This window comes from Astyanax mexicanus, chromosome 10 (genome assembly GCF_023375975.1).
Source record: "Astyanax mexicanus isolate ESR-SI-001 chromosome 10, AstMex3_surface, whole genome shotgun sequence".
Classification (NCBI taxonomy): Eukaryota; Metazoa; Chordata; class Actinopteri; order Characiformes; family Acestrorhamphidae; genus Astyanax; species Astyanax mexicanus.
The window spans coordinates 46,541,302-46,567,787 of record NC_064417.1 but is presented as its reverse complement, the minus strand read 5'-3'; the positions used below and the strand labels follow the sequence as shown (position 1 = coordinate 46,567,787).

At 36.2% G+C, this 26,486-nt stretch overlaps 2 protein-coding genes across 2 annotated transcripts; one reads left to right on the top strand and one right to left on the bottom strand.

Moving 5' to 3' along the window:
• Nucleotides 1-1,459: 1,459 nt before the first annotated feature.
• On the top strand, nt 1,460-19,423 carry cab39l1 (calcium binding protein 39, like 1). The gene is made up of 9 exons (XM_007258660.4): nt 1,460-1,731; nt 6,819-6,985; nt 7,179-7,343; nt 9,501-9,619; nt 11,193-11,361; nt 11,737-11,796; nt 11,895-11,960; nt 14,641-14,784; nt 15,073-19,423. The coding sequence occupies exons 2-9, from the start codon at nt 6,869-6,871 to the stop codon at nt 15,262-15,264; spliced, it is 1,032 nt and encodes a 343-aa protein (XP_007258722.1). The 5' UTR covers nt 1,460-1,731; nt 6,819-6,868; the 3' UTR covers nt 15,265-19,423.
• Nucleotides 19,424-19,630: 207 nt separating this feature from the next.
• ccdc160 (coiled-coil domain containing 160) lies at nt 19,631-25,947 on the bottom strand. The gene is made up of 2 exons (XM_022684241.2): nt 25,865-25,947; nt 19,631-22,935 (listed from the first exon to the last, which is right to left on the bottom strand). Exon 2 carries the CDS (start codon nt 22,924-22,926, stop codon nt 22,024-22,026), a length of 903 nt encoding a protein of 300 aa, XP_022539962.2. The 5' UTR covers nt 22,927-22,935; nt 25,865-25,947; the 3' UTR covers nt 19,631-22,023.
• Nucleotides 25,948-26,486: the final 539 nt, after the last annotated feature.

Below are 26,486 nucleotides of genomic sequence, written 5' to 3'. Positions count from 1 at the left end.
TTTCTTTTACTATCACAGTAAACACACACAGAACATACATTAAAACTATTGTCAGGTACCAAGAAAAAATATTTATTTAGTATTTTAAACAGTTCCCTAATATCTACAAAGAGGGTATGTGGTCACAGCGCAGAATTGCATAGTATACAACACTATAATTTGACCACAGAAAAGCGCAAGCTATTTAACTTTTTGGGGGATAATCTAAAGAGCTGCTCTGATTGGCTGGTTTACAGTGAAGAACTCTGTTGACTAACACAGAAATAACATGACTTTCCACAATAGTAGCATTATTCTAATTTTTTTTTTCATCATTGTAACCAAAAAAATACTCATCATTCATCATGATTTGTAATTATTATTGCTACATGACCACGTAATGCCAAAGTTTTGGTACTAGATGTCTTGTCCTGTATGCAAAACAAAATTGAAAATTAAATTTCTGTTAAAACTTTTTTGACTTGCGCTGAAATAGAGCCACTCTTTTCATCCATGTGACCATGTGATGCAAAAATATATGTACTAAATTCTACAGTTCTATGGTAATTTGCTGCTCTCCTGAATCATGGAAAGTAAACTTTTTGAATCAATTATTGTTGGAAGTGTTTTGTCCTGCATTGAAATACAGCCACTTTTTATGGAAGCCCATTTCCGCCACCTGAAGAAAAAAAAAGTCCTCAACTAAGTCATAATTATGAGATAGAAAAGTCATAATTATGGGATAGTAAGTCATAATTATGAGATAGTAAGTCATAATTATGAGATAGTAAGTCATAATTATGAGATAAAAAAGTCATAATTATGAGATAGTAAGTCATATTTATGAGATAAAAAGTCATCTCATAATTATGACTTTCTGTCTCATAATTATGACTTTTTTATCTCATAATTATGACTTAGTATCTCATAATTATGACTTACTATCTCATAATTATGACTTACTATCTCATAATTATGACTTACTATCCCATAATTATGACTTTTCTATCTCATAATTATGACTTAGTTGAGGACGTTTTTTTTTCTTCAGGTGGCAGAAATGGGCTTCCATAGGTTTTACCATGTGAGTGACGCCAATATTTGGTCATTTTAGTGCGGTCCTGAATCATGAAATGTAAACCTTCTAACATGCAAAACAAAAAATAAAAAATTAAATAATTGATTAAACTTTTTTGTCCCACGCAAAAAAATTAACAGAGCCATATTTTTGACCATGTGACCACATGATGCAAAAATTTGGTTACTACATTTTTCTTGTGCTGCATGTAATTTTAGTACCGTCAGACACGTGTAAAATTTCCATTACAGACGCCCCCATTAGAAACCGGTCCAATCTAAACACGACTAATGACGGACCAATAGACGACAGGCGCTTCCATCTTTCCGGCGCTCCTATTGGTCAGCGCTGGTGTCAGTGAAGAGCAGGGGGCGGGCTCCTGAACACTCCCCAACTTCCCTGATAGAGAGTAGTTGGGCAGTGAAGGGCTGGCTGCGCTCTGTGAGATAGAGAGAAAGAGAGGCTTAGAGCTGAAACGGGTCACTTTAACTTATTTATTTTTGTGTATTTTTTTTTACAGATAAAGAACTAAAGGCCTTGTGAGAGTCGGTAGCATGTGTACTTCAGTTTAAAGCGAGTTTTCGCCGTGTTTTTGCTGCTTATACATAATATATTCGACTGATTCCGACCTGCCTGGAGTACTTTTCAAAGTCGTCGTTTTCTGGGTGAATGCGGTAAGTAACTTTACTGCGAGCTAAGCGGGCATTAGTAGGTTATCTAGCTAAACTAGTTCAGCTGGCTCATGTTTGCCGCCTTCAGGGCTTAATTTTAATCCTCATTATCAGCGGAAATTTAGCTAAGCTACTTAGCTAGCTAGCCGGCTACGAGTTTGCTGGTTTCTGCTAGCTAGCATTAATGCTAACCTTATAGCTGCGCTTCTGCCGGTGTGTCACTTTAGCTGCTTTAGCTGCTACTTAGATAATCCAGTTAACCCGGGTTAACTAATCCTAAACTAAACTAATTTAGACAATCCAACTAACCTTTGTTTACTAATCCTAAAAGTAATCCAGTAAACCGGTGTTAACTAATCCTAAACTAAACTAACCTATATAATCCAGTCAACCTGTGTTAACTAGTCCTAAACTTTAACAAATCTAGATAGTCCAGTTAATCTGGATTAACTAATCCTATATTAATCCGCTAAACCTGTGTTGACTAATTCTAAACAAAACTAACTATTCCTAAATTTAACAAATCTAGATAATCCAGTTAATCTGGATTCACTAATCCTAAACTAATCCAGTTAACCTGTGTTAATGTATCCTAGACTAATATAGATAATGTAGTTAACCCAGTTCTAATCCTAAACTAACCTAAATTATAAAGTTAGTCTAAGTTTACTAATCCTTAAATTAACTAATTTAGGTAATCAGAGGTAATATGGGCTAACTAATCCTAAACTAAACCTAAATAATCAAATTAACCTATGTTAAATAATCCTAAACTAAACTGACATAGATATTCCAGGTAACCTTAATTAACTAGTCCTAAACTAACCAAATAAACCTAGTTAGTTAACTAATTCCAAACTATACTATCCTAGATAGCCCGGTTTTATCTAATAATTTATTTTTTGAGGGAGGAAACATAACAAAAATCTAAGCTTTTTTGATTCTTTGTTTCAGAATGTTTTTCAGACCGTTTTTATGGTCTTTATTTTGATAAGCTGATTACAATTATCAACAAATCAAGAAATAACTTGCTTGTATTAGGTGTAGATATGTCTTGCATTAAACTTAAAGAAATAAATGGATAACAAAAATAATGTATGGTATGGGATGGTGTAATAACCAAAATATGGTTTCTTACTTAAGGGATGCCATATGTTATCATGCTATAGAGTGGGCCTGTCATGATCTTTTTTTGTGTGGATGATATACCATCTAAGAAATGTTTGTCATAAACTAGATTATTGTCATTACCGCCATATGCATTTATACCTTTTCAAAGACAACAAAGGTACAATTAATCATAGTTTGGAAAATATATACTTTTTGTATGTATGGGCGATTTGGCTCTAAAATAATGTCACGATATTTCAGGGTATTTTTGCGATAGCTATATACTTGGCGATATAGGAAAACTAAAATAATTCATTAATTTCAGGACTATAGTATAATAGTATAACAGAATAATCATAATGTGGCAATAATATAGAATAAAATAATATAATGCAGCAAATAATATTGCAGAATATTTAGTGCATGCATATAAACTGCTAACTAAAACAATTATACAATAAAAACACCTAAAGCTTCACAGTAAATAATAGACTACTTTTAAGACAGAACAGCCCTATTATCACGATATAGATTTTTAATTTCATGATATTTCTGTGTCACGATATATTGTATACGATATAATATTGTCCACCCCTAGTATGGAGTCACAGTTATTGGAGCATTGTTCATTGCATGACTGGCTAAAATACAGTTAATTCCTATATATGTAAACAAGTATAAAAATAAACATAATATACCATATCACAGTTATCAAACTTGATTGAGGTATTGTATATTTATTTTATGGTAATATAATTATTGTGACAAGCCTATGATAGAGAGTTTAAAAATTAAATTTTATATTTAAAAAAATCAGGTAAATTTTAATGTATTAAAAATACAAATTCAATACTTTTAAGCTCTATAGCTAGTTAAACTCGTCAGCTTTCACTAAATAAGTTCAGAGCTGTGGTGGTGGAGGGGATTTTGCTGCCAGAAAGCAGCAGCAGCATCATCAGCTGCAGCATTGTTCATTAGAAATAGATAAAACAACCACTGTTGGGATTTTAAGTTAACTATAGTAGTTAGTTAAATAACTAGCTAATATTTCTATATTTTAAATACATCCACCATTTCTTTTCTACCCATCTTAGTTCACTGATGTGTCTTTATTTATAGGCAGGCAGTTCAGCCACCTAGCGCCTCTCTTTGCTGGAAGAGCAGAGACAGGAAATCAACCTGCCATGAGACATGAGAGTTACACAGACAGCTAGAGTTAGCAAGCTCACTGCTATTTGTGACACAAGCTCTTTTAAGTTATATTAAGCGTTTTGTGGTACTTCAAACTGCAACTGTGTGCCGTCTAAAATCTATAATTTTCTACGAAGTGCTGATCAATGCCTCCTGGCTTTGTCGGTCACTTTGACTCTGACTGGGTGGTGGCAATCGATATCCTCCCCAGCAGACAGCAGCCTGCTGCTTCCACAGCTCAGCCAAACGAGTCAGATAACTGCTGGTTTTATCACTCAGATCTCTTAAATCACTAACAAGTGTTATGTTAAATGTTTCCTTGGTTAAGCATGTATTTTAAACTACCTAACTCCACCTAACCTTTAATACTCCATACTGGCAGTGAGGCGTGGTTTAATTATTCAGATCTAGCAACATGGAAAGGGCTGTAAAGTTATATTTTATTCATATTCTAGACCAAATTTCTCTTTATATTAATGATAGACCTTAGAAAGGTGGACTGTTAGGTTAAATTCACATAATAATACCAACAAAACAGTCGTGTAAAGCATGTAATTATTCTATTTAAATCCAGAATTGAGATGTTATCATATTGTAGTGATATACAATAGAAGTGTGCCGTATCGTATCAGATGCAATAGTATTGACAACATTTTTGAATATCTTTACTGTAGAAATATCCTGAAATATTGTGATATAATTTTAGAACCATATGGTCAATTGATGTATGGAGTGCATTATTAGTATCATGCCATGTTAGATCATTAACATCTGTTACAATCTGGTGAAAATCTCAGTTAGTGGTGTGGCATATCATAACGTATGCAGTAATATCATCAAATAAAATGTAATATTAATTTTGTTGCAGTATTGTATACTTGAAATTGCATATTGTTTTTATTCAGTGTTTAAATTTCATGTTATTGCAAAAAATACATAGAAAGACATGTTGTGAATAGGGGTGGGAATCAATATATGCTAATACGCTATCAATACAGTACCTTGCCAACGATAACAATGATCTCACAATACAGTGATTCTGTGATTTATCCCCCCCCCCCACCTATAACTTGTGTAAAGTGTCAGTGCTGACAGAACTCTGAACAGCACATTTCATCATAAATAGTTTATTTAGTGCTGTTCAATATTGCATGTGTCACACAAAAAATAAACAACCAATTTTCGGGCCTTTCTATTGGGCCATTCTTTCTGAAATTGTGATACAATATAAAGAACATCTTCCTGATTTACATTAGGTAAAAAAGTTAAAAATTGGCAAAAAATGGAAATGGCAAAGGTTGTTTTTGTTAAACAGTGATAACTCTCACTGTATCAAGTATGGGGGAGTATTTGTGTAACAGATAATAAAAATCTGTCGTTATTGATACATTTTGTCTGTGTGTCATATAAACTATTAATATAGAATACTTTTATTATATTGCCCAGACTTAAAAGGAATTTAGTCATATTAGAAGAATGTTGATGCGTGCCAAAATAGTGCTACGCTATTAATTATACATTTTAGGTCATTTAATGACCGAAAAAAAGCAATGAGTTTAGTGTAATGGAGTCTTGCTCACCACTGTTTATTTCACTTATGTAAGACTTATGGTATAAAAATTAGACAGAGATGCTGTTGCTGTTATTGAGCACATGGTAGGAGAAGTAAGGCTTGTCAGGCAAGTCTTGGCAGGACACTGGAGTGTTATTTTGGTTAATATCATTGTGCCAGTATAATTTAAGCTTATAAATTACCTTTGTCAAACAAAATCCTTAGCTACCTCACTTGCCATTATTAGAATTTATAAAAATATAGAGGAAGTTAATCATTCAGATTTCATCTACTGTGGATTATTTCATGTTTTTTATGCATTTAATATCCTTAAGAGAAGTGGCAATATACAGTATTATAGGGTATGATGAAATTGGATGATAAAGTATCAATATTTATCTGTAACAAAATGCTGTAACCCAGCATTCTGTATAATAAGGTCAATAGTAGCTAAATGAACCATTTCACTGACTTAGTAAACTGCACTGATTGTGTTGTTTAAGATGGTGAAAAAAGTTGTCATGCTCTTCTTCCATTAGTTACAGTGTTTCAACAGTGTAATTTGCACACTCTGGAAACCACTCTGAAAATATTTTTTTACAGAAATGACATTTTCTTTTTCAAAAATTACAGTAACAATCAAAAGTTTGGACTTTCTCATTCAATGTTTTTCTTTATTGTAATATTTAATTTATTTTCTATATTGTAGACTAATATTAAACACATCCAGCCATTTAAGGGACACATGGATTTACATATTGCACAAAAAAGTATTTGTCCAATGATCTAAACCTGATGAACTGAGATGGTGATTTGAGGTGGTTTAATTGGGACGAGCTGGAGCTTCACAGTGTGAAGGAAAAGCAGCAACTATTGTTCAGCACCTCCAGGAACTCCTTCCTTCAAGACGCTGAGAAAACTATTCCAGGTGACTCTCCTTCATGAAGACACTGAGATTAAAATACCAAGAGTGTGCAGATCTGTCCTCAAAGATAAATGTTCTGCTTAGAACAATCTAAAATATATTAAAAAAAAAAAATAGAAAGAAAGAAAACACATTGAATGAGAAAAGGTGTGTCCAGACTTTTGACTTCTGGTTCTGTAAGTCATGCACAGGTGGTATCATGTAAAAGGCACAATATAAAGATAGTAGAATAGTTATATATTTACGACATATTGTTTTGTGCTCCACTTTGGTTTAAATTGTTGTATATTTCTGTCTTTTTTGCATCGCCAGGTGAAAGGTTTCTCTCTTCATCCCATACCAACCACACCATCTTTACCACCATGCCATTCCCCTTTGGGAAGTCTCAGAAGAACCCTGCAGAGATTGTGAAGAATCTCAAGGAGAATGTGGCATGCTTGGAGAAGCTAGAAGCATCTGACAACAAGAAATGTGAAAAGGTCGGTAGCAGATTATATATATATATATATATCACATGATCTATTTTGGATTTAGCAGTTCTGTTTTATCGCTGCGTGTAAAAATAATATGAAGACAAACTTCTCTGTAAATGTTTTTCCTGTTTAAATGTCATGTTGCTGCATGTTGAGGCAGACTTGTGTTGAGTGGAAAACTGACTGATTTCCCTAAAAGGTTGCTGAGGAAGTGTCGAAGAACCTTGCTTCGCTTAAAGAGGTTTTGTGTGGCACTGGAGACAAGGAGCCTCAGACAGAAGCAGTGGCCCAGCTGGCACAGGAGCTCTACAACACCAACCTCTTCATCTCCCTCATAGCCAACCTGCAAAGGGTCGACTTTGAGGTGAATGTCTTACTGAGGACTCACTTAAAAAATCCAAAAATATCTGTTAAATATGTCTGTGTTAATGCCAATACTAACGTTATTAATGAAATATAAAAGTTGCAGCTGTATTCACCTAGATTAACATGGCAGAGAAATTTATTTTTGTATGCTTGTCAGTATTTATATAGAGTTACATTTTTTATTAAATGCTAAAAATATGCATTTAGCTAGAAATGACAGATCTGTACCTGTAGAAATTGTTGTCAGGTCAGTATCAGTAAACCATGCCAGATCAGATATGAGTCTGGTTTAATCTAGCCTGGTATTGCCCACACTTGACTACACTTCTGTGTGATGTCATTCTGCTGGAACTATGTGTTTCCTGTTATTTAATCAGGTTTTTGAGTAGTTTGATATGATAACATGATAGCCTGCTGTTTTTCATACTTATCGTTTAGTAAAGTGTTTCAATTACACCTCAGAATACTAATAAAAAAGAAATATTGCTGTCTGGATCGGCTGACAATTTTAAATATAAGTATTGTTTGCAATGCAGTAAGTACATCATTGAGTTATTTAAATTTTGTACCCCTCCAAGCATTTAATTTTCAGTGCTTATTGGGGTGTAATGGTACGTGTATTTTAGGGCTGTACCTAACGATTATTTTTTAAACGATTATTCTAACGATTATTTTTTTCGATTAGTCGACTAATCTATTTATTGAGAAACATATTTAAATAACTATTATTTTACGTTTTAAAGCAAACGATAAATTACTATATTTATATATAATAACAACAACAACAACACAAGCCTACTAAACCAAACCCCACACTTATAATCACTTACATGTACAACACGTTGTTTAGATCTATTACGCTAAAAATGGATAAGCTCCCATACACCACCTCCGTGTGTTGTTTTCTGTGACCGCTAGATTTTGTGACCACTGGCAAGTAGTTCTCAGCAGACCGGTGCACTGGCCGATTCGAAACGTGTTCGTTTCTAATGTTTACCCCGACTGGCCAAAACAGTTAAGTTTAGGGCTGAGGGTAAGGTGTAGGTATAGAAAGCTTCTGTTTTGCCAATGAACGCTCATAACCGTGAGCACTGGTCACAAAATTCCGACGGTGACAGAAAACGGTGTAACACCGCAGCACCGACGGCTCTAGCTAAAATAACTTAAGGCAGCTAGCTTAGCTAAACACCTGAACTTATGAATAATGCTACTGTTTCTGAAAACTGCGAAATGCCATGCACAAATATAAACCAAAAATGTATAATTTCTGCCTGTGGCAGGTTTAAAACCTTTGGTAGACAGCCTTAAGTCTTTTTAAGGACACCCGCGGAGACCCTGATGTAAACGGTAACTTACTGTGTGACTCTGTTGACATAGTGCTCCTAGATGTTTGCGCTTCAAGTGCTCCTGCATAGCAGTTGTGCTACTGTGATAGACCATCCCCATTTTGCACATATGGCAGAGGACCACATTGTTGCCCTTTTGCGTGAAATGCTCCCAAACTTTAGATGCCCGCTGGCGTTTTTTTGTAGCTGGAGATCGCTCTCCGGAGTCCATGCTCTCCACAGGCACCGCCATGTTTACGACGCGCCGACGCGCGTTATGCAAATCGATGTATTTTCGTAATCGATGACGTCTATTATGTCGACGCGTCGCCCCAGCCCTAGTGTATTTGTATTAAACTCTCATGATAAACAGTCATGGGTTGTTGCACGTGCAGATGCATGCATAAAACAGGTTGCACACTGTTGGGGTGAATGCAGCAATTTCACAACAACACTGGTATTTTACCAATATTCTGTCTTTTAAATCATGAAATCATTAAATTAATCGTCATTTTGAACATACATACATACATATTTATCACTTGCAGACAAGTGTTAATGCAGCCCAGTAGAGCAGTTCTGCGCTTGTCATTTTTCATGAATCCATTCAGAGATTGGATGAATTGTTTAATTGCATTCAATTGCATCAGGCTTTTGTTCAAGAGAGTTGTCACATCATGACAATCAGATTTACAAATAGAATTAAATTATTGAAATGTTATTAAATCTTAATGTCTCTAATCTGCTTTTCTCTCTGCTTGTTATAAAATGTTCATATTTTCTTGCTGTAATTTACACTATATATATATGTTTGATTTTGTTCTCTAAAGGGGAAGAAGGACGTGGTGCATCTGTTTAGCAACATAGTTCGTCGTCAGATTGGAAGTCGCACCCCCACCGTAGAGTACATTTCCTCCCACTCACAGATCCTCTTCATGCTGCTGAAAGGGTGAGTTTCCAGGCTTCAGGGCAGAGCCATAGATCAGCATTTTCCAAAAAGCATCGACAAATCTGTCAGTTCCGGTCGATATTACTGATAGACTGTGTTCAATTCTTGTAGTGCAAAGTCTCTAATTATTCTTATGTTACCAGATCAAGACACTTTAGTGCAGATTATTTGACAGATTATGATTATATCTTGTTTTTTCCTATATGATTGTAATCCCTCTCTTTCTTACTTTTGTTATACACAAGTACACCCAAAATATTTTTCAAAATTTTGCTCTCAAGTAATGAATTCAGTGGCAGTGGTCCCACCTCGTCCCCTTGATCCTCGTCCCCCTGCTTTTCGTCCCTGGCTCCCCCGCTCCCCGTTCCCGGCTCCCCGCCCCCAGCAGTATCATTGTGCATCCTCTGAGTGTACTCACTGGTCTGTATGCGTGTGTTCACTGCACATATGGGTTAAAAGCAGAGGCTTGTTTAATAAAAATGATCTTGAATTCAGGTAAGAAGCTTACATTTTAGAACATATATATATATATTGCTGTACATGTTGGGGTCCTGGTAGCCAACCACATTAAAATGTATTTAATGTATTTTATTATTTCAAATACGAAATATACACATATCTGGCTTCTCCAGTGTTGTCCATCCTCTGAGCTCTACACTCTGCGCTGCTGCCACATGATTGGTTGATTTAGATAATTGCATGAGTGGGTAGGTGTACAGGGGTTCCTACTTTACATCCTGGTACAGGCTGGTAACTCCGAAGAACTTATCCTGTGCAACAGAGGTAACTCTTGCTCATCCTTTCCTGGCACATTCCTGATGAGAGCCAGTTTTATCATGTTTTGGATTGACTGACCTTCATTTCTTAAAGTTATTTTTCCTGTTTTTTCCTGTTGAGTAGTTCTTGCCCTAATATGGATTAGAACATTACTCAAATAGGGCTTTTCGCTGTATACCAACTCAATTCAAGTAATTAACTCTTGTCGTGTTCAGCACAGCTGTCAAGTGAAAGCAGTTCCAGCTGACTTAGAAAATCCAGCCAAGACGTGCAAAACTTTCTTCTAAGCAAAAGATGTTACTAAAACATCTAAAATATAGAACAGTCTGGTTTAACATTTTTTTTGTTTACTTAATAATTCTGTATGTTTTTCTTCATAGTTTAAAAGACTTTAGTTAATAATGTTTAATGCAGAATATTTTAAAATAATGAATAAACACTGAATGTAAGGTGTGTCCAAACTTTCCAAAGTTTAAGTAATGTGTATGTGTAAGTTATGCAAAATTAAAGTGTAAAAAAAAAAGTTGTTTTGAACAATTTGCACTAATAAATCCAGTTTACTAGAAATTATTATGCTGTATTTATAATTAGGTATGCAGTTGGTCAGTGTTTTAAAAGTACTGACAATTTGCACAGATTAGACTGCTGTGACTTTTTCTTTGGTCATATTTTTAAATATTACCCAGCTTTGCAGTGACTACCACTAGGAAGAAAACTGCTTTAAAATACAATATGCAGTTGTTCTTTAATGGTGTGATAACCTCATTATTGACCATGTGTTCCCTGTTAATTGCAGCTATGAGACTCCAGAGGTGGCTTTGAACTGTGGTATGATGCTGAGGGAGTGCCTCCGTCATGAACCGCTGGCCCGCACTGTTCTCTTCTCTGAAGACTTCTTCTGCTTCTTCCGCTATGTGGAACTCTCCACCTTTGACATTGCCTCCGATGCCTTCGCTTCATTTAAGGTGAGTAAAGTAATACAGTGCATTTATGTATTATTAAGGTTATGAAGGAAAAATGGCGAGGAGTGCGTAACATCCACACAAGCCTGCTTTGAATCATTTTCTACGCTTTGGGCAACCCTGCCACAGATAATCTCAGTGGTTTTAATATAGTTTGGGCAGCTTGTCTACTATTGTGTCCTTTGTTGATTGTTATTTGAGTAGAGATTAATACAAGGCAGTTTTATTATGACTGATAATGTTTTCAGGCCTGACTCTCACAATGCACATCAGGCACACCCACTGATTTTATTACATAGATATTTGTATGTGGTTCGATTTTAATGGACTTGTCTATGTATTTATTTATTTATTTATTTTTAATTATAATTTTATTAGGATCTTCTAACGAGACACAAGATCATGTGTGCAGATTTCTTGGAGACGAATTATGACCGAGTAAGTCTAACCGATCGTGTTGTATTTTAAAGAATACTTCAACTAAATATTCTTTTATCTATTTATCTATCTAAAAATATTCTTTCTGTTTTTTTCAGGTGTTTACAGAGTATGAAAAGTTGCTGCATTCAGATAATTACGTCACCAAAAGACAGTCTCTAAAGGTGAGTTAGGCTTTTTGTAAATTTTTTTAATACTATTTAGTAGTCGTCACATGTAGTGGGTGAGGTATTAAAGCAGATATTTACATGGATGGCCGAACAGATAGCACTTTGTATCACTCTGGCTTTGTAAGTTGCATATCCGCATATTTGAATGGCTTTGTCAGACTTCTGACCCATCTTTGTCTCACATTCCAGCAATATCATGTTTAAAACACAGACGTGGACCCACATATGATTGGAATGTAATCGTATTGGGTGATTATGCTTTGATCTGGACACACTAGTCATGTGATTACATATTTTGTACTGTGGACACTGTCCAGATTTTATTTTTATGTAAGAAATTTAACGTGCCAGTTAAACAGCTCTGGAAAAAATAAGAGACCATTTAAAAATGAGTTTCTTTGATTTTACCAAATTGTAAACCTCTGGAATGTAATCAAGAGGAAAATGGATGATCACAAGCCATCAAACCAAACTGAACTGCTTGAATTTTTGCACCAGGAGTGGCATAAAGTTATCCAAAAGCAGTGTGTAAGACTAGTGGAGGAGAACATGATGCCAAGATGCATGAAAACTGTGATTGAAAACCAGGGTTATTCCACCAAATATTGATTTCTGAACTCTTAAAACCTTATGAATATGAAGTTGTTTTCTTTGCATTGTTTGAAAGCTTTGCATCTTATTTCAGCCATTTCTCATTTTCTGCAAATAAATGCTCTAAATGACAGTATTTTATTTGGAATTTGAGAGAAATGTTATCTGTAGTTTATAGAATAAAACAACAATGTTAATTTTACTCAAACATAAACCTATAAATAGCAAAATCAGAGAAACTGATTCAGAAACTGAAGTGCTGTCTTAATATTTCCCATAGCTGTATGGAGTGACCATGGTTTTGTTAAAACATGCAAACACTTTAATTTTTGTGAATTTATCCCTGAGCAATGGATGTGTGACCATGACTCTGTCCCACATGTTTTCCAATTTTCCTTTTCAGTTGCTAAGAAACATTTGTGTATGGAGCTCTTACACAACTCTATAAACAGGGTTTTATTCTTTTTAAGCATAAAATTCAATTCAACTTCCCAAAATTCTTCTGTTCACTTTACTTCAGTACCTAAAATGATCAATAATATGCAAATTGAGTTACAAATACTATTATGGTCAGCAGTTAAAGCCCAAAGTCCTATGACTGAGCCAGATTAGGTGTGATATAACTGTGTATATGTGGACAAATTATGATAACCAAGTAACCAACCAACTTTTTTGTAGAAGTGTGAGGGTAAAGAACTAATTTTAAAGAATAAGATCAGAAGATGTAATGCTTCTATTAGCAGTTGAAATCTTCTTTATACTAGTGTTTCTCATTTATTTGCTTTTTTTCTTCCACACACCTGATTTAACTAATTTAGATAATTATTTAGGGTTGCAGGGAGTGTGATTAAACAGATTTTACTAAAATGTGCAGGACGAGGTCTGAGAAACACTGCTTTACACTACCACCCTTTACATGTATTGGTTTTTGTACTTAAATACTTAAATTCTAAAGTCAAAACATAACAGCAGTGCAGTTCAGAAATGATAGACCAGGCTGTGGTGGCTCTGTGGTTAGAGTGCTGGTTTACTACAGGGTTGTGGGTTCAATATCTGCATCTGCTTCGCAGCCACTATTGGACCATAGAATAACATGTTGGGCACCATTTGTGTCATAAAAAGTCAACATGCTCTGTGTAAATATTATTAGAATTTGTTCTAATTTTACTGTTTACTAGTGTGTCTTAAAAAATAGTATCATTTTAAAAAGTTTATTTCAGTAATTCATTTCTAAATGTGAAACTCATATTATTTAGATGTTTTACACACAGAGTGATCTATTTTAAGCGTTTATTTCTTTTATTGTTGATGATTATGGCTTACAGCCAGTGAAAACACAAAAATCAGTGTCTCAGAAAATGTGAATATTATATAAGACAGATTAGTACTTTTGACAATGTGGGCAGTGTGCCAAGTCCTGCTGGAAAATAAAGTCTGCATCTCTATAAAAGTTGTCAGTAGCAGAGGGAAGCATGAAGTGCTGTAAGATTTTCTGGAAAAAAAACACTGCACTGACTTTAGACTTGATAATAAAACACAGTGGACCAACACCAGCAGATGACATGTCTCTCCAAACCATCACTGATCATCAGTAAATTTTATATTTCATTTGTAAATCAAGGGAGCAGAGTCTGGAGGAAGAGTGGAGAGACACACAGTTCAAGCTGCTTGAGGTCTAGTGTGAAGTTTCCACCAATCAGTGATGGTTTGGAGAGACATGTTATCTGCTGGTGTTGATACCCTTTGTTATGTCAAGTCTAAAGTTGGAAAATCTTACAGCATTTCATCCTTCCCTCTGCTGACAACTTTTATGGAGATGCAGATTTCATTTTCCAGCAGGACTTGGCATGTTGCCCACACTACCAAAAGTACGAATTGGTCTCATGTAATATTCTAATTTTCTGAGACACTGATTTTGTTTTTGTTTTTTTTTATTGGCTGTGAGCCAAAATCATCAACAATAAAAGAAAAAAAAATGCTTAAAATAAATCAATCTGTGTAATACATCTATATAATGTTTTCACACTTTGAACTGAATTACTGAAATTTTGGGAAATTTTCATGCAAAATATGATCTCCACAGCTTTTAGGAGAACTCCTGCTGGATCGGCACAACTTCACAGTCATGACCAAATACATCAGTAGAGCTGAGAACCTGAAGCTGATGATGAACATGCTGAGGGACAACAGCCGCAACATCCAGTTTGAAGCCTTTCATGTCTTTAAGGTGTGTGTGTGTGTGTGTGTGTCTGAGCATGTGCGTGCACATATATCCAGTGTTAGCTGTGTAATTTAATTTGGCAGACTAGTAGAGCTTGTTTCTCTTGCCTGCTGTTTGTCTCTGTCTGCCCCAGTGACTTTCCACGCTTAACAGATGATTGCTCCCCTGTCCCAGTTTTGACCTCGCCCATTACCAGGAACCAGAGCAGAATCTGTTTAGCTTAACCCCTGTGGTGCTGAATTGAGTGGCATGAGTTGAAACTGAGCCGTTTCCTATGTGTGTGTGTGATTGTAGGTGTTTGTGGCGAACCCAAACAAGACACAGCCTGTTTTGGACATCCTGCTAAAGAACCAGTCCAAGCTGGTGGACTTCCTGAGCCACTTCCAGACGGATCGCTCGGAGGACGAGCAGTTCTGCGATGAAAAGAACTATCTCATTAAGCAGATACGTGATCTCAAGAGGCCCGCACCACCTGAGGAGGCGTAAAGGGAACAGGAGATGGAAGCACGGGGCGAGAGGGAGAGCTGTGGGGTGGTGACGTGCTGTTTTTTTTGTGAATGAGGGAGGGATCTAGAGGGAACGACCGAAAGGAAGGAGGACACCTCTCAGTGAGATACCATTTCTTTGCCTAAGAGCGCTATGAAATGGGTAAACCTATGTTAATAGTCAGTGTGTGCAAACTCTGCCTTTCCTTTTCACTGAAGGACGAGGGGGATTTTGCTTTGAGAGACGGAAGTGGGACCCAAAATCTTTATTTATATTCCCCAATGTCTTTTTTTTTTCTTCTTCTTCTCATGTGAAAACGTTAGAAAAACATGAATTCTGTTGAGCCTTTTGATATATTTGAGACCATTGTCTGTCTTTGTGCAACTCCAAACTACCTTATGGATACCATCTATTTTTGTTTGATTTAATAATTGAAGTTAATTCCCCATGTTGTGGGTGGTATTATAATGAAACATCAATTTAAAAAATTGTCCAAAGATTTATTTTTATAACTTTTCCCCCTTTAATAAGGGAGAATAACACTTTGTGCTGCAGGGTCACTGATAGAGCCTTAATAGTCAACCCTGCTTTAATGGTACTGTGAGGTGTTTAAAGCAAATGTCTGAAACAAAGCTTAGTTTTGGAAAAACCTGAGTACCTTAAAGTATCTCAGCAGCAGATCATCAGCCGGCTTCACCATCAGCAGTGTTCTGGTCTGTCATTTCTCCCATTGTGGTACAGGCTGTTGGCTGGCACAGGCATCTATTGGTTGATGTATCAGAGCTGTATTGGCTGCATAGTGATAATGCATTTTGGCGTCAGTTTAAAATGTATTGGAGGAGGCATTCTCTTGTTCTTAGCCTTTTTCTTGTGTCAGGAGCATTGCAAGTGATGGCAGGAGTCATAGTAAGTGGGTGGGTCAGTTGACTGAGCAAAATTGTGGAGAAAATTGGGTGAAATGGGAAAGAAATAAAACCCAAAGCTTTGTATAGCCTTAACTTTTATAAAATTAATCATGGGGCAGTTTCCCAGACATGGGTTTAGCCTAGAATGGACTGATTTGCAATGCTGGTGGTATATTCCCCCCCTTAAAAGTCCAATTTAGGCTTAATCTGGGTTGGGGAAACGTGTCTTATCTGTGTGTGTGTTCTGTTTTAAACCAGAGCTCATCTTTTTGAAAGTTAACTTTGGACTAGTATGCAGTACAGTTCAGAACTGCCAGGCTTTATCAGAGTCTTGTTTTTTTCTGATTGATCTTACTCTTACTTTCTAGTCTAACAGGCTACAATATTTAAAAATTTAGCAATCTGTTCAATATGTATACTTTCACTTTCCCATAACTTTGTATTTATAGTGTTCTTCTGGTTTCACCATGGTAAGCACATTATTTGAACTAAATGGGGGAGGCTCTTTAATTAAAACTGATTTTTATAATAGAGATTAATTTAGTTTTCTCATTTATCAGCTGTGTAACTAATTCTGAGTTTGTATAATTCCCATGGATTTAAGTGATTTACAAGAAAATGGTACGCGTGATGGAACATTAACCCCCGCCCCCACACACACACACACACACACACACACACACAGCGTAATGTTGTAAAAATGACGAGTGCAGGTCCAAATGAAACGTTTCGATGCTCTACAGATTCTGCATTTTGAATTACAGCTTACACTTTCCAAAGTACAGTCCGATAAAGCCATTAATCTGACTATTAATATTAATATTATTTTAACCCAACACCACGTCGATGTTAACATTGTCTGCAACTGTCGAACTTGAATGAGCCAAAACTGTGGTAACAGCTGTTACAACTTGCGACTGTATTTAGCGCCTCAAGTCTGATTTATTCTTTTCTTTACCTCTCGGTAGGTTTCTCTCTTTTTTTTTTTCTTTTTTTTTTTTTGAACGAAAATGCAGAACAGCAGGATTCTACTGATAAAAAAAAGACCTGAATTAAGTTAGTCAGTTTACCTTACGCTGAGTTTATTTTATTTTATGTACTCTGTTTGCACAATATCTTCTCTTATATACCTCATAGGTTTGAGTTGCTTAAGTGCTGTGTAATGTTTTTCTTTCTTTTTTTTTCTTGACATGTTGTTTTGTGTTATATTACTGTGGATGCAGTAGTGTGAATTTATGCAAGCAAAAGTTAAGACCTTAAGTTGTGGCCTTCAGTTGCTAATGGGATTTGTAAGGGAAGATCTGAATAAGGAATGCACAGAAAATATACGCAGATTGCAAGAAAGCACTTCAGAGTTCGGACGAATAAGTGAAAAGTCCAAATATTTTACACCGAACAATTAACATTTTCTTTGAAAAGCAAGACAAAAGTATATACAGGCTAGAGACATATTTTGTGTTAACTACAGCTCTGGAACAAAAATGAGACCACTTCAGTTTCTGAATCAGTTTCTCTGATTTTGCTATTTATAGGTTTATGTTTGAGTAAAATGAACATTGTTGTTTTATTCTATAAACTACAGACAACATTTCTCCCAAATTCCTAATAAAAATATTGTCATTTACAGCATTTATTTGCAGAAAATGAGAAATGGCTGAAATAACAAAAAAGATGCAGAGCTTTCAGACCTAAAATAATGCAAAGAAAACAAGTTCATATTCATAAAGTTTTAAGAGTTCAGAAATCAATATTTGGTGGAATAACCCTGGTTTTAATCACAGTTTAATGCATCTTGGCATGTTCTCCTCCACCAGTCTTACACACTGCTTTTGAATAACTTTATGCCTTTACTCCTGGTGCAAAAATTTAAGCAGTTCGGTTTGGTTTGATGGATTGTGATCATCCATCTTCCTCTTGATTATATTCCAGAGGTTTTCAATTTGGTAAAAAAAAAAAAAACCTCATTATTTTTAAGTGATCTCTTATTTTTTTCCTGAGCTGTATACTGTCGTAAGAAATGAATGCAAAATATGGGGATTTTTAAAGAATGGATTGAGTCTGCATGACGTCCCTACTGATGTGGGAAGTGGAGGTCTCTAGTAGAAGTCTCCAGTAACTCACATAGCACATAGATAAGTATGTGAACAGCTATGTTCATGGTTGTCATGCAGCTGGATGTCTACATGAATACATGGCCAATAAGCAAGTATATCTCTAGCCTTAGGCTATTTAATTTCTGCAGTTGTAAAAAAAAAAAGTGGCAGGTCTGATAAAAACGTGTTCTGTATTTGATATTTGGCCAAATGTTTCATTTTGTTTGGTTTTAGTTTCAGTTTCCGGCTAAAATGTTAATTTCAATGCATCCCTAAAATGAACTGTTATATTTGCGCGTTTGGTCTTTTGGATGCCATGAGCGTTAAGAGATTCTCTCTGTATTTGTGTGAATGTGCCACAGTTTTAATCCAGCAGGTTTAAGTGGGATTTAAGTGAAATGTCAGTCTCTGAGTCACTTCAGTAGTGTAGTAGGATGGTGCTGAATCCAGCAGATATGAATTGAAGATTCAGATTCTAGATTAGGATGGTAGGACACAGTGTTTGATTATGGTGGGGGGTGGGGGGGGGGGATACTCTAAAGCAGGGCTGTTACACCTTTCTAGAAATGTGAATGTCGAGTGATTGTCAGATTTTGTTAGTTGAATGTTTTGAGTACAATGTGCATAAAATGCCTTTCTTAAAAAAGAGAAAAAGGAGGTAAAGAAAGTTAATATTAACGTCTTTCACGCAGACGTGCTGCAGTAAATACCAAAGGCCCAAAACATTATAATTGCAACCATTACATTAGACAAAAAAACAGGAGCAGAGCTGCAGAGGTGGATTTAATTCTCCAAAATAACATTTTTCTTCAGGGTGATCATTTAGTTTGAATGGTATGAAAATGCCAGTGTGTTAAGCACATCATGACTGTCGTAATAAATCACACACACACACACACGCACAAGTTGCTGTGGACAAAATAATTTAAATAATTTCACACAATTTCTCACTAAATTACTGGGTGCGGGCTTCACTTCATTCAGGGTCGGGCTGAAAATGTAATGCTTTGCTCACTTTTTCACTTTGGTTATCCTTTCTTTATTTTCTTTCTTTTCCTGTTTTCTTTGTTTTCTGTTACATGTTCCACTGTGGGGGAGGACTAGATATGTACATAAAAATTTATTTTATGAAATAAAAGTGTGGCGGCATATTGGAAGTAATCAATGGCATTTTTTTTTTTTTTTTGAAAGAAAAATGTTTTTAGAAAATGTATACTGTTATTACTATTATTGATATGTATTATATTAATCAGTTGTTCAATTGTGTTACTTGGTGAGGAGAAAATAAGCTAATTTCTAAAAGGTAAAGCATTAAAGATTTAACTTTGTTTTGTATTATTTAGAGCAAAAATTGACATTTAAAAGGGGCACAAGTGATTAAGTTTATTCATCCTTATTTATAATTTATACAGCACATTAAAAAATGATGCTGACCAAAGTGTGCTGTACAATAAGATTATATAACACAAACCTAATTTAAAAGAAACAGAAAAAAACATGTTAAAAGAAAATACAAGCAATAAAACAATCATATGAAAGAACCTGATGACAAGACAGTAGACCAAGACAAAGTGAACAGCATAATCTGCTCAGGACTCTTGAGAGATGCCTAAGTGAATAGATTTTTAAATTGGACTTAAAAATATCCACTGTGGCTGATTCCTTTATAAAAAAGTGGAAGATTATTCCAAAATTAGCTACAGCTACAGAAAAGGGCCGATCACCTTTGAATTTTAAGTTTAGGCAGCTTGGTTGTTTGATTCTTCATCATACCTCATATAGTAAGTTTCACAGCTTGTAAATTAAATTAGAAACCAGTTTAGAGTTGTTTAAATAATGGTTGGGGGATTTTTAGTCATTCTTTTTCACAATTTTAGTTCAGTGAGATTATTTGATCATGTTGCTGCACTGCCCTTTTAGAGACTCTGTAAACAGAGATTTCTGGTGATATTTAGGTTGGGCACTATTAGAGACATGGCAATATCTTTTATAGATAATTTTCAGAATTCATGCTGGTTCAGATTGAATAAAATGTTATGACTTGGTATGTAAGTTATGACCATCAGCCTTGACCCAAACTTTGGATACTGTCTCTATACAGATGTCTCTGTGTTCACTCACCGTCCTGCAGGACCAAAACCACTGCATTTTACACTTTTCTGACTTCTCACAAACCTGCCTCAATTCTCTCATTCTCTGCTCAGGAAAACACTCAGTGAGGTGTCCTCTTTTGGTATAAAACATCCAAGAAAAGGTACAGCAAGGTAATTTACACAATAAATTCAGTTAATCCTAATTACTGTTATAATGTGATTTTCTGAATGTGGTAATCTAGATTGTACATCTTTACACACAGAACCTGCCTAAGGGAAACTCTTTTAGAAATATAAATGCAAACGATACAACAGTTTACATATTTTGTTTGCTGTAAATTGTGCTTTTTGTTAATATTTTGGCACAAATAAGAAGAAATTGAGACCATTTAAAAATGAATGTCTTTGATTTTACCAAATTGAAAACCTCTGGAATAAAATCAAGAGGAAGATGGATGATCACAAGCCATCAAACCAAACTGAACTACTTGAATTTTTGCACCAGGAGTAAAGCAGCATAAAGTTATCCAAAAGCAGTGTGTAAGACTGGTGAAGGAGAACATGCCAAGATGCATGAAAACTGTGATTAAAAACCAGGGTTATTCCACCAAATATTAATTTCTGAACTCTTAAAACTTTATGAATATGAACTTGTTTTTTTTTTTACATTATTTGAGGTCTGAAAGCTCTGCATCTATTTTTTTAATTTTTCATTTTCTGCAAATAAATGTTATAAATATTTTCATTGGTAATTTGGGAGAAATGTTGTCCGTAGTTTATAGAATAAAACAACAATGTTCATTTTATCTAAACATATACTTATAAATAGCAAGGTCAGATAAAATGATTCAGAAACTGAACTGGCCTCTTAAGCTGTAAACAATTAAAAAGTATTTTTTTAGTTATGAACAAACTTTAAAAATGTAATTGTAATTGAGAACTACTAACAAAAGTAGGTGTGAGAATCACAGCTCAATATTATTAAGTGATACTTGATGTATCACAAGGACACTTTCTATTATACTTCACGGCATCTGTGTTACAAACTGTCCCTTAGTTTTACCCTTGTGTTTCTTTAGGATTTTCTTTTCTTTCTTTTCTCTCTATTGTCATATTTTATCTTCTTTTCTCTTTCTTGTCTTGTCTTGTCTAGTCTACACCCTCTGTTATTAGCCACTTCTGTACAATGTTTGATGGAAGAGTGTGGTTTGACTGCAGCTGGTTGGCGCTGAGGATAAAATACCTCTAAATAAGCAAATACCAGGAAATATGGATAATGAAACAGCAGAATACCCTCAAAATAAAACAAACCATTTTTTGTCATATCATCAAGAATATCACTTTTTACAAAAACTACCCTCAAATGTTAGGTTATTATGTTAGGGCCATTTTGCCAATCCCTACATTACGATGTATAGATATATAGATATTTTCCCGTGTTAAGAGAAATTCCTATTTGACAATACTTACTTTTTTGTTAGATTTGTCCAGCTTTATTGAGAGACTCAGTTTTGTAAGAGCAGGGATTAGACCAGTTTATTGGTTTCCCTATATTGGATTCTGGCCCACCAGGACCAGCAGTAGTTCAGTATTACTCCAGTACTGCACTAATTGGTGCAAAAAGTGGTTTAGGATTACAAACACTAAATATTCTTATCCTTTAGAGCATCATAAATTACTGAAGTGACGCCGCAGGAGCTCTAAAGCTGTGAGAGTCAGTCTGTGTCTCTCTTTTTCTGTTCTTAGCTCAACCTGAGCTTCCTGCAGCTCCTTCAGCAGCTTCTCTGTAGCTGCCTGGTTCTGCAGCCTGGCCTCCTCTGCTTGTCTTGCTCCTTCTATCTTCTGTTGCTCTTTCATTCTCTCCAGCTCCCAGCCCAGGTCTGAACTTTCCTGTTTAATCAGTCGATACTCGTCTCTGGTTCTTCTAAGTTCTGCCCTCAACCCATCCACCTCATCAGAGTTCTCCTGGATCTGCTTGGAGAACTTTTGTAACTGTGTGTCCTTTTGGTAGACCTCCGTTTTCAGAGACTTCACAGCCAGAGAATAACGTGCTGTCTCCTTTCTAGAGAAGCTCAGCTGCTCCTCACATTTCTCCAGAAGCCTCTGCAGCCTCTTCCTCTCCTCTCTTTCAGTCTTCAGTCGCTCTTCTGAGCTCCTCAGCTGCTCTCTGAGTCTCCACCTGTCCCTCTGGAGCTCCGTCAGAGCCGCCCGCAGTTTGTTTATGTCGGCCTCGTTCCAAATGCACGTTTCCCCAACACTAATCTCTCCATATGTCCATGCGTTCAGTATTTTACCTGATTCTTTATTTTCCTCCACATTACTTTTAGACTGGTCCTCTCTGATGATCCTCTTGGCCAGGTTGCTCCTCCTCGTCTTCTCCTCTTGCGCTTGTACTTCTCTTAATACGTCCAGGTAGATCTGCCTTCTTGAACTGATCCTTGGCTCTTCAGTACTGTGACATTTGCCTTCAAGCAGATCTTGAAAAGTGAAGCGAGGAGGAAATAACGTCTCCACCCAGTGATGGTCCACATCTTCAGACTCTTTCATGCTCCTGTTTTCTGGGATCTCCATGCTCCAGTTCTAGGTAAAGACAAACAGAAAAAATCAGCTGAGGATACGCTGTTAAAGAAATGAAACAGCATGGCCAGCTCAAGCTGGTTAAAAAGCTTAGTTCTTGACCAGTAACAGAGTAAGTTTATTTATAAACAATGGTTTAACTGGTCTACAAGCCTTATCAATCTGATAAGTGCAGCAACTTTGATTGGGAAATCGCTGTTTCGAATCCCGTTCATGTAGCTTGCCATCAGCTGCCAAAGCCCCGAGAGAGCACAATTAGCCTAGCTCTCTCTGGGTGGGTACAGAAGATGGCGCTCTCTCCCCTCATCACTCCAAAGGGTGATGTGGATCAGCACAAGGCATCTGTGAGCTGATGTATCAGAACCCAGTCGCTGTGCTTTCCTCCAAGTGCGCTGTGATGCTACTCAGCAATGCTGCATCAACAGCAGTTCAAAAAGAGAGGGAGTTTGACTTCACATGTATTAGAAGAGGCATGTGTTAGTCTTCACCCTCCTGGTATTGGGGCATTACTAGTGATGGGGGGAGTCCTAATGAATGGCTTGGGTAATTGGCCTTGTAAATTGGGGAGAAAATGGAATTGGGATAAAACAATTTTTACAAAATTTTGTGGACAATATATTTTTTTGTGGAAAATATATTTTCCCAGAAATTATTGCGATAAACAATATTATTGTCATTTTACAACCATTTAAATTCCACTGGCAACACATTACACAATCTAAAACATCTTGAACATTCTATAAGTCACATCTACAACAGGAAGTTACATCATTCTGTTCTTCTTAAGACCATGGGAAGACCACAATTAAGTTCCTCATTAGTTTTTCTGTATATTTGATCTTATTGTAACTATGACTGAGGAGCTCAATCTCAACACTCTTTTCTGTTACCTAAATTGATTCTTAGATCTTATTTGTTTATTTTTAAAATACAATTTTTTGGGAAAATCACTAGAATGTGCTCAGCGTCCTCATGCTATTGGCATAGCCACCATTTTGCTGTTTTTCATGTTTTTTGCTAATTCTATGCTAAAAAAAACTAATTCCTGTTACTTTCATTCCTGTTACACAAAACATAAAAAAGTAATAGGAATGAATGGCAGTAACAGGAGTGAGATCCAGTAACAGCAGTGATTTTTTTTGTCATAAATATAAATTATTTAAACATGCAGTCAACATTTTTTTTTTAAATAAAGACTTTTTTTGGAAAGAAAATGAAATTTGTGAATTTGGTTTTAAACATGCGTTTTAAATGTCACATAAGTTTTGTAACCATATTCAGATGCCTTCAGAAACCTTGTAAGAAATGAAGTAAAGCTGTCTGAGTTTCACCAGCACATGTTTTCAATAGTTAAATGTATGTGTTATTATATTCAGAGTTTAAAAAATAATTATTTGTTTAATTTGTAAGAGTTAAAACAGGCGTGGCCCAAATTCCTTTTTAAAGATTAACCAGTTAAATGCACATTATGTTTTTGTTTTATAATTTTATTTCTGATTTTTCCCCATTTTCTCCCAATTTGCATATCCAATTGTCCCACCCCTTTGTGCGTCCCCATCACCAGTGACGCCCGTGACCTTCGGAGGATGCGGACGAGCACACGCCTCCTCTGACACGTGTGAAGTCAATCACCCCTTTTTTCAAGTACCCCTCGCTGCAGAACCACAAGTCCAGGGGGTGGGGCTGGATCTGATCCAAGGGGTGGAGCCTGACCTCCTTTCATTGGTTTTAAGTCATTGCATTTCAATTCGTCGTTAAACTTAACACGTGTCGCTTACGTTTCCCGACCAGGACTTATTTTATCTTATCAAATAAATCCTGGAACCCAACCTTAAGACTTTTACCGTTTATAGATCAAAATGTTATTTGCTACGTAGCACATTTAAATCACACAATACAGATTTAAAAGAAGGAACATGTCTGTGATTACAAACATAATAAAATGCTGTACATTTCCTATATAAATATTAACTATTTCATTTTTTATCTTTAATAAAAAGGGCCTAAAGACAAAATAAAAAATAAATAATTAAAATAAAGGATGCCAATGAGTGTCTTATCTACTAGCTACCATGTTCATTTATTATTACAGATATTAATACACAATCAAAACGGCGAACAAAAAACAGAGTTCTATAAAAAGAGTGTAACGATGTATAATTTTCACGTTCGTGATTGTTTACTTGACTCCGAAAGGCGAGTGAGTAAAACCGGATGGGGAAGAGTCCGATCTGCTTCAGACCAATGAAAACACGACGTAGGAAGAGTTGGATCAGATCCAGCCCCACCCCCTGGACTTGTGGTTCTGCAGCGAGGGGTATCTCCCTTTTTTCGAGCTACTGCTGATGAATCATTACCTGAGCAGCCAGCGCGCTCGGAGGAAAGCACAGCGGCTAGGTTTCCGATTCATCCGCTCACAGACGCCTCGTGCCGCCCGGCGCCACCTTAAGTGTGATGGGGAGAGAGCGCCATCTACCCACCCCAGAGGGAGCAGAGCCAATTTTGCTCCCTCTAAGCACCGGCAGCTGATGGCAAAGCTGCATGAGCGGGGGTTCGAACCTGCGACCTCCCGCTCATAGTAGCAGCGCATTAGACCGCTGGACCACTCGGCGCCTTCACATTATGTTTTATTAGGTTTTCACCACCCTATCCATCAAAGACCAGTAAAGATCGTCTGAAACCAGCACTAGTGAAAGCTAATCTTACACTGTTTCTGTTCAATGCGATCTATTGTCACTACAAAACCGGTTCGTTCTGTTTACATTAGCAACCGTGGCTAAATTACTGTTAAATAGTTATATTCCATTGTAAACACACTTAAATACATTATTTATATATAAAACTGATTAAAGCAGCTTTCTAACAGTCATTAATCCACTGCTACAGATTATTTAATAAGTAAAAAGTGAATTATCTCAGTATCTCTGCTCACCTTCTCTAAACCGTGAAGCTCAGCAGCAGCTGCAGCAGCTGGGAGGAAACTGGAGCTCAGCTCAGAGTGAAAGTGATGCTGCCTAGTGGTGAAGCTGTAAAATACAGCTGTAATTTTTCGTTTTCTTTAACTTCTTTTGTTTTCTATAATTTCCTTTACAAACATGCATACTAAATATGTTCTTTGGTGTTTATGTTACATCATACCCGTCAAGTCTCCCGTTTTGGCCGGGGAAACTACCGTATTTTACTCCTCTTTCCCGCCGTCCTCCCGTATTAGTATTTTCCCGTAAATTTCCCGTATTTTATTAAAATAAAAAAATATATATTATTGAGGATACAGGGCACTGACCGCTCTGTGTCTCTTAACCAATCGTGGAGCCGGTTCAAGGAGAAAGTCCCGCCTTTCAGGAGAAACAGCCAATCAGCTTGCAAGGAGGGTCAGTGTGGGGAAGCCCCGCCCTCCTCGCTGTGAGTTCAGGCAGCTAGTTGGAGCTGCTGATGTTAAAACATACATGCAGCGATTTTTCTAAAAGAAAGGTAACGGTAGTCTAATCATGGAAACTGTGATGAGATTTTTCTGATAGCTGCTTAAAAATACTCCGAAATAAAACACACAGATT